This window comes from Dasypus novemcinctus, chromosome 8 (genome assembly GCF_030445035.2).
Source record: "Dasypus novemcinctus isolate mDasNov1 chromosome 8, mDasNov1.1.hap2, whole genome shotgun sequence".
Taxonomy (NCBI): domain Eukaryota; kingdom Metazoa; phylum Chordata; class Mammalia; order Cingulata; family Dasypodidae; genus Dasypus; species Dasypus novemcinctus.
This window is the reverse complement of record NC_080680.1, coordinates 17,414,937-17,429,834: the sequence shown is the minus strand read 5'-3', so window position 1 is coordinate 17,429,834 and position 14,898 is coordinate 17,414,937. Positions and strand designations below refer to the sequence as shown.

Below are 14,898 nucleotides of genomic sequence, written 5' to 3'. Positions count from 1 at the left end.
TATCTAAATCTTTCTCACCTATATTATCCATCTATATACTTGATATAGAGGATAGAGCAAATGTAGTAAAATAGTAACACCTGGGGAAATATTTTGCAATATTTCTCTAAGCCTGAAATCATGTAAAAATGAGAATTAGAAAATTAGAACTCAGAAAAAGATCTAAGGCCACATTTTATTAGTGTTTACTGGCTATATGAGAACCACTGAAAGACCACGGACATTGTGGTCTTCAGGGAGCTAAATCCTCTCCTGGACTTATGCGGTATCAGAAAACCATCTGCCTATCCTAACTGATTCTCACTAAATATTTCTTATTTGCATTTCAAAAGTCCTAGGAGAGGTGGTCATTTGTTAATCTTGGATTAAATGCTGTTCATGGAACAATCAATAGGGATTCAAGAGATGAAGTACTATTATTTGCCCATAAGGATTATATTCCATCTCTGGGGCACAAAGACAAAAATGAAAATGGGGAAAGAGTACTGAGAACTCTGCAATATCACTATGAATGACAATTCATTACAAAAAAAAAAAAGCATTTGAAATAAGCAGGAATGGCATGGAGAAACTCTAATGGTATCAGAATTATTTACATAGACAAAAATATAGGAAAGTGATTAACTCAAACCACACCAAAACCAGCAACGTAAAGGGGTCAATGAATAAACCAATTCAATATATTTCTTACATTTTCATAGACATGCCATGCTAAGTTCTCAGAGCAACCTATTTGTGCTGGAAATGGCTCACAAAGCCCAAATCCTACCTTTATATGATGCAGTAACAACCTTTTAAATCAACCAGAAAGCCTCCACAGCCCCCCAAATTTAACTCAAAGGTTTCACTAAACTTAATTGGGTCCCAAGAACTTGCCAAAGAACTCAATATGAACAGGCTGTGTTTCCATAATTATTCCAGAATAAAAAGGACATATTCGTACATCATTGAGGAGAGGGATGGCTCTGCCAACAGGAAGTGAGAGATGGGTTCTGGACAGCCAACCAACAGATTGTTAAAACATTCCACAGTTTTTCCCGAGTAAACTCAAGAAATGTTGATGACAACCATGATGATGGTAATACCAATAACCATGACAATAATACATATTACATTTGTCACAGGCCAAATATCCTTCCATTTGCTTTAGAAAAGTTAACTTTTTAAAAAGATTTTTTTAAAAAAGAGTAATTGTGAGTTTACAAAACAATAATGCATAAAACATACAGGGATTTCCACATAAACCCACCATCCATTATATTGTGGAACATTTATTATGAGAAAGATCATCATCAAAATATTACTGCAAACAACAGTCATAGCTTTTATCTAGTGTATTTTTTCCCCATCCTATTATGGGAGTTCAGAAGAAGACCATTACCCTCTATAGTCATATGATTTTTGATAAGGCTGTAAAACCCACCCTGCTAGGTCACAACAGTCTATTCAACAAAAGAACTGGATATCCATATCCTAAAGAAAGAGGATCTTTACCTCACATCTTATATAAAAATTAACTCAAATGGATCAAAGACTTAAATACAAAAGCAAGAACCATAAAATCCCTAGAATTGTAGGGACAGCTCTCCAAGATCTGGTGGTAGGTGGTGGTATCTTAAATGTTACACCCAAAGCACAAGCAATAGACAAATGGGACCTCCTCAAACAGTTTTGCACCTGAAATGACTTTGCCAAGATGAAAAAGCAGCCTACTCCTTAGAAAATATGTGGAAACAACATATCTAGTAAGTTTGATTTCCATCTTATATAGACATATAAAAAGATTAACTTTTTACTCTTCATAAGTACCCTATGAAATGTGACATCATCCTCATTTTGCAAATGAGGTAACTAAGGTACAGAGTTTAAGAAACCTGCTAAATGCAAAACCACTATCTGGGATTTGAGCATAGGTAGTGTAGCTTGAAGTCCATTCTCTTAACCACTTTACTATGTTGCCAACACTAGGAAGAACAAAGTACACTAACCTTCCATCATAAAAAATTATACAATGCATGTTAATAGTAAAGAGTTGCATAATCCAGCTTATGTAGCCAACTCATTGAGCCATATCAAGAATGAGGGAGACAGGGATAATTTCCTTATTAAGCACCATTATTCTGAGATGCTCTCATAAATTTAATCAGGTTATTTCTTCAAGCTGTGAATGTGACCTGTGTATGTACAAATGTATATATTTATTTAGAATGTACTGGTATCATTGAGACGATGGAAAAGCATGTAGAAAACATTGGCTTTTTGGAAAACAGGCAGTTCAAAAACAATAGTCCTAGGGAAGCGGCTTTGGCTCAATCAGTCGGGCTCCCGTCTACCATATTGGAGACCCTGGGTTGGCATCCCAGGACCTCCTTGTGAAGGAAGGCTCGCCTGCACATTGTGGAGAGCAGTCCAGCCCACAGGTGCCGTGAAACGCCACCTCAGCAGGGTGACACAATAAAAAAAGGGAGACAAGCAAAAAAAAACACACAGAAGACAGCACAGTGAATGGACACAGAGAGCAGACAGCAAGCAAGCTGCAAGGGGGGAGGGGAAATAAAATAAATACAGACACAGAAGAAAGCATAGCGAATGGACACAGAGAGGAGACAGCACGCAAAAAAAAAAAAAAAAAAAGCCACAAGGGGGGAGACAAAACAACAATAGTCTTTCCTATATACACGAGAGGGCAGCAGGCCTAAGACAATATGGTATTGTACTTTGACCAACTTTCAGAGATTTCCTGTAAAGGTTTTTAATATACATGTGAAAATTGTAGCTGATAACATAAGTTATTAAGCAAAGGGTACATAATGTTATTATGATGATGTTGAGTTTCCAATACATATGTCAAATACTTTTTAGTGGCATGCACTTAGACCATACAAAGATTAACAATAGAAACTGCAGAAAATATTCATTCAAGGCTGTTCTCTTTAGAGTACACAATTTATTTCTTGATCTTAAAGTTTCTTATTCTAGTAAACGATCAATACGGCTATATTTCATTAAGAGTTGACATTACATGGAAAACAAGAGTTTTGATAGAAATCTCAGGGTTACTTGTATTTCTCCAACTTATAATTTTTCACTTAGAACTAGTAATTAATAGCATTTGAAAATTAAAAACTTTCACACATTCAAAACTCAATGAAAAGATATTCAAGGAAATATTTCTTTTGGGTACAGGATTTCTTTTTGTGTTGAAAATTAAGATTTCTCCAGTGATATTTACTTGATTTGCAATGAAGGGTAATTCTGGGACAATATTTAAGATGTTGTCAGGTATCTGTCCTGTGTGAATTTTCAGATATACATTGCGTTTGCCTGTCTCAAAAGTCATATTTTAAAGTTTTATTAACCAGCAGTGAGTATATGTCAATACCAAGTACACATAAACCTGCAGAAGTCCATCAGAAATGTTTATTTCCTCATCCCACTACGTCCACCTGTGTACAGGAAGGGGAAAACTCCATTCCATAGTCACTCTCTGACCTTGGTTCCATCCATCTTGTACTCTCCCATCATTAGGGCATGAGTCCCATGATTTCCCTGGGTATACTATCCTTTTCATTCTGACAAGGGACAGGAGAAAGCACTGACATAAAGATATTTTGAGAGAAATCTTTAAGATTGTTACCAATTCCTACGTTCCACCAGATCACATGTGGATGAAAGAGTGCTTGGGAAACTTAAGACTTGGTGTGCCATAAGGGAAGAGGAATTGGTTAAACGGTGGACAAATATAGTCATTATATATTGGAATTATTCCTGTGTAATTCAAATTCAGCAATGATATATTAAACGATTTTTCATATCCATTATCTTAATATAAATTTCCTTGTTGTGTGTTTTGATAAAATAAAAGGTATATACTTGATGTATTTTCTGCTGTACTGAGAAAGTAGGCTTTTGGCTTAGGGTTACTACACATTAAACTGTAGGTTTTTTCATTGGGTGATCTCTCTGATCATGAATGAGTTATGAATCCTGCATAAGGTGTTCAATTATTACTTTTTCAGAATTTTTCCTGAAAAAGTCTATGAGTCAGGAGAAGGTTGAGTTCACACAAAATAAATCCCATATTAATTATCTTTACTAGGTTTATTTCTTAGGTGAATTCTCTGTTATCCAATGAAGGCTATACTCTCACTGGAAGACTGTCCACATAAAATTATTTCAAGAATTTCTTTCCTGTGTAAGTTCTCTGTTACTTAAAGGTTGATATTTCACAGAGGAATTTCTAACATTCTTCATGGGGCTTATTTCCTACGGATGTTCTCTGGTGTTTCATGAAGTCGGATTATCCATGTTATTTATATTCGTATGTTGAATCCCCTGTATGGGATTTCTGATGTTCTCTCAGGCTTGATTTCTGGCTGAAAGTTTTCCAACATTCATCACATTTGTAGGGCTTCTCCCCTGTGTGAGTTCTCTGATGCACTCTGAGATTTGACGTCTGGCTAAAAGATTCTCCACACTGATTACACTTATACGGTTTCTCTCCTGTGTGAGTTCTCTGATGTTTTCTTAAGACTGAATTATCACTGAAAGCTTTTCCACATTCATTACATTCATAAGGTTTCTCCCCTGTGTGAGTTCTCTGATGTACTCTGAGGATTGATTTCTGACTAAAAGATTCTCCACATTGATTACAATTATAGGGTTTCTCTCCTGTGTGAGTTCTCTGATGTCCTCTGAGATTTGATTTCTGCCTAAAAGATTTCCCACATTCATCACATTTATAGGGTTTCTCCCCAGTGTGAGTTCTCTGGTGTACTCTGAGATTTGATTTCTGGCTGAAAGATTCTCCACACTGATTACATTTATAGGGTTTTTCCCCTGTGTGAGTTCTCTGATGTACTATGAGTTGGGATATCTGACCAAAAGCTTTCCCACACCTATTACATTTATAGGGTTTCTCCCCTGTGTGAGTTCTATAATGTATTCTTAGGCCTGACTTCAGTTTGAAAGCTTTCCCACATTCATCACATTTATATGGTCTTTCCCCTGTGTGAGTTCTCTGATGATCCTTTAGGCCTGATATAAGACTGAAAGATTTTTCACATTCATTACATTCAAAGGGTTTCTCGCCTGTGTGAGTTCTCTGATGTATTCTTAGACTGTACTTCTTACTGAAAGCCTTCCCACATTCATGACATTCAAAGGGTTTCTCCCTTGGATGACTTTTCTGAGACTGAACTGGGCGTGAATTCACAGAGCAAGGTTTTCCAAATTCCTTACATTCATAGGATTTTGCCCTTACATGAGTTCTTTGATGTACACTGAAAGCTGCCTGGTAGCTAAATGCCTCTCTACATGTGTTATCAGAGGATTTCTCTGCTGTGTGAGTTGTCTGAGGTACCAGAAAGGCTGAATCATGGCAGAAACTATCTCCATACTGAAATGGTTTCACTTCTAGAAGAATTCCTTGATGTTCTCTAAAGTATGATTTTTGACGGCATGTTTTCCCTCTTTTATTAATCCTTCGAAGTTGAGTGATCCTACTGCAATTGCTCATATTTTCATTACATTTATATTCATTAAATTCATGGTGACTCTGATCCTCTTTAGAAATGTTCTGAGAGATAAGTGCAGACTTATCACATAGGTTTTTCTCATATTCATTATAATTGTAAGGTTTTACTTTTGTGTGAGCACTCTTGGATTCAACAAAGGCAGCCTTCTTATGGAAAGTTTTTCCACATTCAGAATACTCAAAACCTTGCCCCAAACTCTTAATTGTCTGATTCTGAATATATTCCTCCTCACGACTGAAGGCTTTCATATTTTTATTATAATGAAAACATTTACCTCCAGTATTAGTTCTGCCATTGTTAATATTGAGGAGCCATTTCTCAGATACATTAAATTCATCAGCCTTATCTCTTGAGTATTGACAATTCGAGGCCAATGAGCTTAGATTAAGGTAAGTAGGTCTTGTGGTGTCACATTCAGAAGGCATTACTCTTGAAGAAAATATGTTTATGTCCAGATTACATGGTGTTCCTGAGATGTTCTCTTGTTTGGTAGTTAATAAGTTGTTGGTGAATAAAACTTGCCACAATTGTTTGCCTTGATTTTCTGAGCTCTTCTCTATGCGTTCCTCAGGATGGCAGTGTTCTAAAAATCAGAAAATTAAAACTACTTTATTACACTTAACACACTTCATATGGAAGGGGATTCAAATACATATGCCCTATTATCTATTTGACTCCTTGGTTTCTGGCTCAGTCTGCCAAGACAAAAGTAATTCCCAGTGTTTATTTCCTAGATTCCCTTTTAGTTTTAAAACAAAACACACACAAGAAAATCTTTATGTACCACATAAAGGTACAGGAAGGTAGAAAAGAGTATCACATGTATTTGGCATTTTAAAGTAAAATTCTCAAAAGTATTCTACATGTTTCCTATGGAGTTCTCTTTGTTTTATCCAACACATGAACACCAAAACAAATTTATAATGGAATCAATTTCCTCATGTTACAGGTCAATGCTTTAATTCTTCCTGTACTGTCATTCATAGGAACATAAATATACTACAAGCTGAAGTGTAAAACAGACATAAGTCATTTTTCCACCTGGACTAGATTCTCGGCTCTACCCTTGCTGTATTATATCATATGTACCTGAGTCTATTATATATAAACTTTTCACTGAAACCAACATGCATCTTAAAACTATTGGCATGTCTACAGTTAAATGGGCATTATTTTTGGTTATACCTTAAATAATGGTTCACTTTTTATTCAAGAGAAACTTATATCAATAATGCCCACTGATTTCAGAAGCAATTGCACCAGTTTCAGTTCCACAGCAGTGACGGGCGTCTCTGATGCTCCACATCCTTATCAACTCCTGGTACTGTCAGACTCTTCATTTCTGGCAATCTTATAAATAAACAACTGTGCACTGGTGTCATGCTACAGTTTCATTTTGCATTTCTTTCATAACTGATCTGGTTAAGTAGCTTCTTTTATTTATATTGGATACTTGGATTTCCATTAGAAAAGCCCCTTTTGTCCATGGGCTGCTATTTATTCCCTCATAGTATGCAGAAGTTCTTTACATAATCTGAATGTTAGTATGCTTGTGGTTTTACATTACAAAGAGATTCTGCTATGCTGTATTTCAATCTTTCACACTTTATGAGATTAAAATTCTGAATTTTTATATACTCCAGTTTATCTGTCTTTTCTCATACAATAAATGGTATTCTGGTCTTAAACTGTTCCCTAGCCAATGTAATAAAAATGACCTCCAATATTTTCTTCTAAAATATTTACAAGTTTGCCTCACAAAATTCAGCCTTAATCCAACCAAACTGATTTTGGTGGTATGGGGTAACAAAAGGGCACAATGTCATTTTTCATATTAATAGTTTTGCAGTACTCTGTAGTCTCACATTTTCATAAATTGTCATTAAAGCCTATGATTGCTTCAGTGCTTTCTATTCTGTTTTTGCTGGTCTATTTAATTATCTTTACACTGCATCACTTCATACTGGTTCCAACAATAATGTCCTGGACAGAAAGTCATTCTACCTTGTTCTTGTTCATTTTCAAACATGTGTTAACAGTTATTGGACTTTTGCATTTCTATGTAAATTTTAGACTCATCTTTTCAGAGTTCAAAAAACTTACTGGGATTTTCTTTGGTATTATATTGAATATATAAGCACTTTAGAGAGAACTGAGAGTTTTAAAATACAATACCTGAATCTATGAATGTGCTATATTCTTTTACTTAGTTTAATGCATCGCACTTTCAGAAAAATAATTTCATATTACATATCTTTCATTATATTCATTTCAAAATATTTTCATTGCTGTATTGCTAGGTGTATCTACATAATATTTTCTTATGTAGTACTTTCCCTTTTTAGCAGACAATAGCTATTTTTATTTTATTTATTTATTCCCTCTCCCCATTGTTTTGCATTCACTGTCTGCCGTTAGCTGTCTGCAGTGGCACAGGCCATCAGTTCACCATGTTGGCAGTGCGGGGTGGCCGACAGCTCTCTGTGGTGTGGGCCACCCTACCTTCACCAGGAGGCCTCGGGAATCAAAGCCGGGGCCTCGCCTCCCATATGGTAGACAGGAGCCCAATCACCTGAGCCACATCCGCCTCCAAGTAGCTATTTTAATTATTTTAGTTCTGAGACCCACATTTGGTCTAGTAATTTATACTATCATAGTTTATCCTGATTACTTCTTTTGCTTTGCTTAGTTTTCTTTTAAAATTTCTTCTTTTTAATATAAATATGTGAGAAAAATTTTATTCCAATCTCTGTTCTTTTTATTACCTGAACAGTCTAATTCCCATTATTTTCATTTTTATAACTTTTGAGATATTCTACAATATTTTGATTTACTCTTTGATCAAATAGGTTTTAAAAGATATATGTATCCATGATTGATTTTAAGAGAGATTTTCACATTTTTCAAATTTATAGGTTTTATTTTAACAGTAATATTTCTATTTGGAATTTATTGAAGTTTGCCTAAAATTCATTTATGTTTTGTGAATGTTCCAATGTCATTTACAAGAAGGTTTACTTTTTGTTTTCAGAATACAGTTTTATTAGATTTACTATATAAAATAGGGTGTTTATAACTTTGAGTTCAGTGGTAGGCAAAATTTTTCTATAAAGTTTCAGAGAATGTTTTAGGCTTTGCTGTTCATGTGGCTTTTTTTTTTTTAACATTTCATCTCTGCCTTGTAATGTAAATACATGAATGTTTAGGCATGACTGTTCCAATAAATTGTTCTTTAACAAAACAGGAGTAGGCAGGATTTTACCTAAAAGCCATAGTTTGTCATGCACTATTCTAGAGTTTCAGTTTTTTGTCTAGTGACTCTGGTATAAAATTTAGTGTATTTTAAGGTCTACTCTAATGTGTTTCTCTTTCTCCTTATTTCTTGTAACTTCCTGTTTTCAGAATCTTGATAATAATTTACTTAGGGCATAGTTATTCAAAACATTTATACCTCATTTTAAAAGTGTCTTCTGTAGCACTGTCAAAATGCTCTTTTTCTCATCTGTGTTTTTGACCCAAATTGAACCATAAGAAGTTACAAAAATAAACCCTAAATTATTTTTATGCTTATTGGCTTAAAAATTCACAACTGTATTTCAAACTTTGGCAATTATATTTTAGTGTATCTGTTTGATACTATCTGATAGCATTTTCTCTTAATAAGTGACTTAATCCATTTACCTTAGTTGATAGGGCAGACACGTTTGTCTTTATGTTATACTGTGTGTTTGTATACATTTTGTGCAGAGAAGAGTTAACATAGTTTAACAAGCTGAGACTACTATCCTTAGAAAGGCCTGTTTGCAAGGCTGACCTTTGGCTGGCATCAAGGAACTTAGATTTCAGGAGGTTTCCAACATTCTCAGAAGTGATAAGAGTGGACCACCACTGTGCCAAACTGGATAAACAATGTGATTTCTGCTGAAGACCTCATTTCTTTCTCAGAGTCTGGAACATTGGTAGATGCTAGACAGAGGGTGCCTACATAACCATTCCCCAATAAAAACCCCGGGCCCTGAATCTCTAATGAGCTCCCCTGTAGATATTTCATGTATGTTGTCACAACTTGTGCTTAGATAATTAAACATTATCTCACCTGGGAGAGAACACTTGAAGGCTTCTACCTAATTTCCTCTGGACTTCACCTTTACATGCCTTTTTCTTTTGCTAATTTTGCTTTGTATTCCTCCACTGTAATAAATCTTACCCATAAATATGACCATATGCTGAGTCCCCTTTGCAAATCATAAAACTGCAGGGTGGTCCTGGAAACCCTGGCACAGATTTCTAAAAAAAGCATTTCTAGTAACTTTGCTCTGTTAAGTGGATTTATCTTCTAATAATTAGGAAGGTTGTATTTGGCCCCAGTAGTTATCCTTCTAATTATACTATTAAGAAATTCCTTAATTACCTATTTATTTTAATAAGGTGGTATATAGTAATTCCCTATTATATATTAAGATTGTTTGCCCTATTTTTCCTATCCTTTAACTCCTAATGCAGGTGGTTTAATATCTTTTATTAGTTTTTATATTTTTACTTTAAATATATACCCATCAAATAATTTGTCAGCTTTAAATGATATATTTAGTCTCCAGAATTTCAAGATGGGAAATCAACATGATTATATCCCATCCTTTTTGCTAGATTTTCCTTCTACGTTTTATTAGACACTTTATTTCTGCAGGACTCTACAAGAAGAGTTCTGAAAAATATTTCAAACTGCTCATCTCTAACTGATCATTTTTTATCTAATTTCCTTGAATACCTTCTACCAGTACTAAATAACTCACCTATGTGGCTCCTGTATAGAAATTCTTCTAATAACTGTGGGTCTTCTCCTTGTTCCAATGCAAAGATCAGTTCTGGTTTTGTAAAGCAGTACCCTGTAAATGGGAAATGATTTCGAAATTGAGTGAGCTTCATGGGCTCTGCTATCTTTGAATCTGAAGGAAGACACACTTTCAAATGTGACATGCTATGTTCACTTGACCCTTTATGGGGGGAGTGACAAAAATTTTTTTCTTCTGTGATAAAGTACCAATCTCCCTAAAACCCTGAATTACAAACCTAAATATTACTGAATTCCAATATGAGAACAATCTATTGAGTTTTAAAGAAAGGATTTCCATGGGACACTCATTTCTAGTCATGACAAAGAAAAAGGAACCAATTTACCCCTGTGTATCAGACATCTACAAAACCATACAAAATATATGAAAAAAAAAAAAGGTTTTGGATGAGAACAGGCAGTGCCAAAGAGGGATTCTTGAAAATAGGGAAACAAATAAACATGCAATCTATGATTATTACAGATTGCTGCTGAGTTTCCAACACACAGCACATAATGGACTTAGTTAAGTGAGGAGACAGAATCCGAGGTTTAGGGAAGCCATGGCAACTAGAACACGTGTAGTAAAGTATCACAAAAGAAAACATACTGAAAGACTGAATCTTAGAGATCTGCGTTAGCGTCTCCTGAGTATCTGGCTAGATACTGACTTGGCATGCCTGAAAGGATAGGGAAAGAACTACTAGAAAGGAGCGGGCTGGAAAAAATCACCAAGGCACAGATGTAGATATTTCTGATCATGCTAGCCAAGGTTGAGAGGCCTCCTAACACACAGAAGATTGAGTAGAAAAATCAGATGGGATTTGCCTAATTAGTACTAGGCTACAGTGAGCTCTGAATCCAATATAAAGTTTAAAAGAAAACCTTGAAAAGATCAAAGTAATTCCAACTATCTTCTTTTTTTTTTTCCAAGATTTTATTTCTGCCCCCTCCCTCCACTGTCTGCTCTCTGTGTCCATTCACGGTGTTCTTCTGTGTTTGCCTGTATTCTCATTAGGCGGCTTCAGGAACCGATCCTGGGACCTTCTGGAGTGGGAGAGAAGTAATCATTCTCTTGTGCACCTCAGCTCCCTCGCCTGCTGCATCTCTTATTGCTTCTCCTTTGTGTCTCTTTCTCCTGCATTATCTTGCTGTGTCAGCTCTCTGTGTGAACCAGCACTCCTGAGCAGGAGAGCACTCGTGCACAGGGTGGCACTCTGCACAGGCCAGTTCACCACATGGGCCACTTGTCTTCAACAGAAGGCCCTGGGTATCGAACCCAGGACCTCCTATCTGGTAGACGGGAGCCCAATTGCTTGAGCCATATCTGTTTCCCAATTCCAACTATCTTAATTACCCCCAAATGTTTTTAAAAATGTCACAATTCCCAGCACTCAAAAGGAGTAAATTTCACAACCTCAACTACACAATAAAAAATTACCAGGTATGAACAGAAGTAGGATATATGGGTCTAAACAAGGAGAATAATCAACCAATACCAAGAGAATAAGAAATGGCACATATAATAACATCAGCAGTTAGGGTCATTAAAACAGCTTTTCTAGTCCATATATTTTAGAAGATAAATTCATGAACACAACAAGAAGAGAAAAGTTATAAAAAGTTCCAAAGTTAATTCTAGATATAAAACTAAAATATCTGAAATAAAAAGCAAACCAACCAACCAACCAACAAGAAAACACTGGATAGTATTAATAACTGTAGAAATCAGATAAGGAAAGATAAAACATATCAGCAGATTGGCCACTTTATAAACAGAGCATGCGTGACCTGTGAGGTACGATCAAGCAATCTAACTTATCTATAATTGGATTCCTGAAGAAAAAGAGGAGGGCGGAACAAAATATTACAAGAAATAATGGTCAAAATGTTCCAATTTTAATGAATCAGATCTGAAAAGCTAAATGAATGCCAAGCTGAAAAAACATGATGAAAATCACACTAAGATTTATAATAATCAAATTTTAAAAACTAGTGATAAAGAGAAAATCTCAGGCAGAAGGGAAAAAGATATAATACGTACTAAGCAACAAAGATAAAATGAAAGCCAGCTTCTTATCAGGAATTATGCAGTCCAGAAGAAATTGAAGTGACACTTTTAAAAACTGCAAGAAAAGGTCAACTTAGATTCTATACCTAGCAAATATAAGATGTTTCAAACAAACAAAAGTTGAAAGTATTTCACACCACCTTTTGTGCATTACAAGTTAAAAGAAATTCTTCAGAGAGGAAAAATACAAGATGGAAGTCTATATCTACATAAAGAAAGGAAGAATACCAAACTGTAAATATGAGGAAAATTTTAGAACTCTTTGGGAAAAAAAAAATTTAAAAATAAAAACAATATCAATGTATTTGGGGTTTATAATATATATATAACTGAAATATAAGATAAAAGCAGGACAAAAGATGAAAGATAGAAAATGGAAGAAAAGTATTCTATGCTTCTTCTAACGTCTGTGAAGTGATAAAACATGACTAGAAGGTATACTATGATAAGTTAAAGATCAAAACAAGAGAAAAGAAAGAAATGGATGAGGAAAAGAGCAAATAATTGAAAGCTGTAAAAATAAATTACTGGTGCCTCATCACCTTGCCTGGCTACTCATAAGTTTCCCTTTTGAGTGACCACCCCAGTTAGCCCTGCCTGGGGCATAACCACAACTAACAAGGCCTGTACCTGTGAAGGGTGTAAATGATAAAGAGCTACCCTTAGCATCCCCAAACGGCCCTTAACATTTCTGCCTTTCGTGCAGCACATTTTAGAGCTGCCAATCCCCAGCATCCAAAGGAAAACCACGTTTTTACCCCTTGGGTCATAATAGCCAAGAGCTGGGGACTCATACGGGTTCCCTCCTTCCTCTATTGACCACTCCCTACCCCTCCCGTACCCCACCCCTGCAATGGGAACATAGGTTAGGTAAACCACAGTCCCCTACCACCCTCATTTCCCCCCCTCCTTCTGCAGGTCATTTCACTTAATAAAGCTGTGGTTGCATGCATTCTCTGCTATCCTGTTATGTGTTTGCATCTCATCATCTAAAGAACTTCCATTTTAAATCCAAAACAACTAGTGCAGACAGCAGGGTAATATGACACTGACCAAAAGGAGTCAAGTGGGAATGCATTTAGACTGCTCTTGGCTAACATGCTGTCTCAAGCGTTTTGCACCATTTGGGAAGGCTCATCTGTTTGCTGGCATTCGTTTCTTAGTGCCACTTTGCAAGGTTGTCTTTTGTGTCTGCAGATGTCAACTAGGATCTATTAAAGACCCAGGGACCTTCAGAGAGGCATGGGCTGGCTCCGTGGAGACCATTTAATTTGGCCATTTGCCTTAGTAGAGCAAAAAGGGGGACAAGGATCTTTATCACTCCCTGAAAAGGAGCACAGGACTATGTAAGACCAGCAAAAATTTATATAAGTTAATTGGCTATTGTGTTGCGAAGACACAGAGGCCACATAAAATACAGGAGAGGCCATTACCCAGCCTATGTGCCTTAAGTCACTCAGGGGTAAGGATTCGTGGGCCTCCTGCTTGCTGTGCCTGTCAAATTACCTAGAAGCCTGAAGATGGCATTGCATTAAGATGGGAGCCTCCATCGTTGAGTCCTCTCTGTGCTGTGTCTGTCAGAACTTTTCCAAGTAGTATACCGTCTCTGAGTTTAGGGAATATTTCCCCTGCCAAAGAACATACAGATGAGGGATACTCCTGACCAAGATAATAGGGCTCGGAGCTGATGAAAAGGATACAAGGGCTTGCGATCCTTATGTTGCTGCTGTCTTTGCTGCTGTCTGCTCTTCATCCTCTGACCCCTTGCATTATAGAAGATCCAGTCTTTGGAGCACAATAGGCCCAGAATGTCATAGGCAACCGCAAGGGACCCAAGCACACTGTGCTGGTTCCACCTAAGAACACTGGCAAGGTTTCCTCCCTATGAAAAAAACGTAAGACAATCCCAATGTGCCTGGGCTATGATGAGCACTGCATCATATAATAATGCTAAACTGCTCGTCTTATGAGCACGGGATCTTGGAGCCTTGTCCAATGATCCAGCCACCTTGGTGCTAATAGCTGTGGACCCTAACCTCTCTGAAGTCAACTTGGACACTAGAGAAAGAAGCAGAATATGAGACAGAATGGAGGGACCCTCAAAATTTTACAGTAACAACCTATAAGATCAAATGAACCCTGGATGGGGAAGATACTAAAATGAAAATCAGAATTATTACAACTAGAAATTCAAACCATTCTTAAGTATTTTATTCAGCAAGAGGGCAAAATGGTGGCTGACTAGTTGTTGAGGCTATTTGACACAGTTTGAATTATTAATAATCCTCCAGGAAATAAGGTAATTGGCTAATATCACTAGAGACTCCAAGTCCCTCCCCTATTGACTTAAAAAAGACATGTATCCACAGCACGTATTACCGCCAAGACAGATGCCCACTGGCAAACAATGAATGAGGCCCATTGTTATATAAAAAGACTGAGTTGATGCAATGGACACA

At 36.4% G+C, this 14,898-nt stretch overlaps 1 protein-coding gene across 23 annotated transcripts in view; it reads right to left on the bottom strand.

Annotated features, from left to right (window-relative positions):
- Positions 1-2,932: 2,932 nt before the first annotated feature.
- LOC101439518 (zinc finger protein 782-like) overlaps positions 2,933-14,898 on the bottom strand; it is a 36,195-nt gene continuing 24,229 nt past the window's right edge. For 13 of the 23 annotated variants that reach the window (XM_012522841.4, XM_012522839.4, XM_071216617.1 and 10 more), the window contains 2 exons: positions 10,331-10,423; positions 2,933-6,120 (listed from right to left, as the gene is read on the bottom strand). In XM_012522841.4, the coding sequence (XP_012378295.1) occupies positions 4,310-6,120; positions 10,331-10,423 (1,904 nt within the window). In that variant the 3' untranslated portion in view covers positions 2,933-4,309. Of the gene's footprint in view, positions 6,121-10,330; positions 10,424-10,715; positions 10,876-13,945; positions 14,322-14,898 lie in introns of those variants that run through there. The other 10 variants (XM_071216622.1, XM_071216620.1, XM_071216621.1 and 7 more) reach the window with 3 other exon arrangements.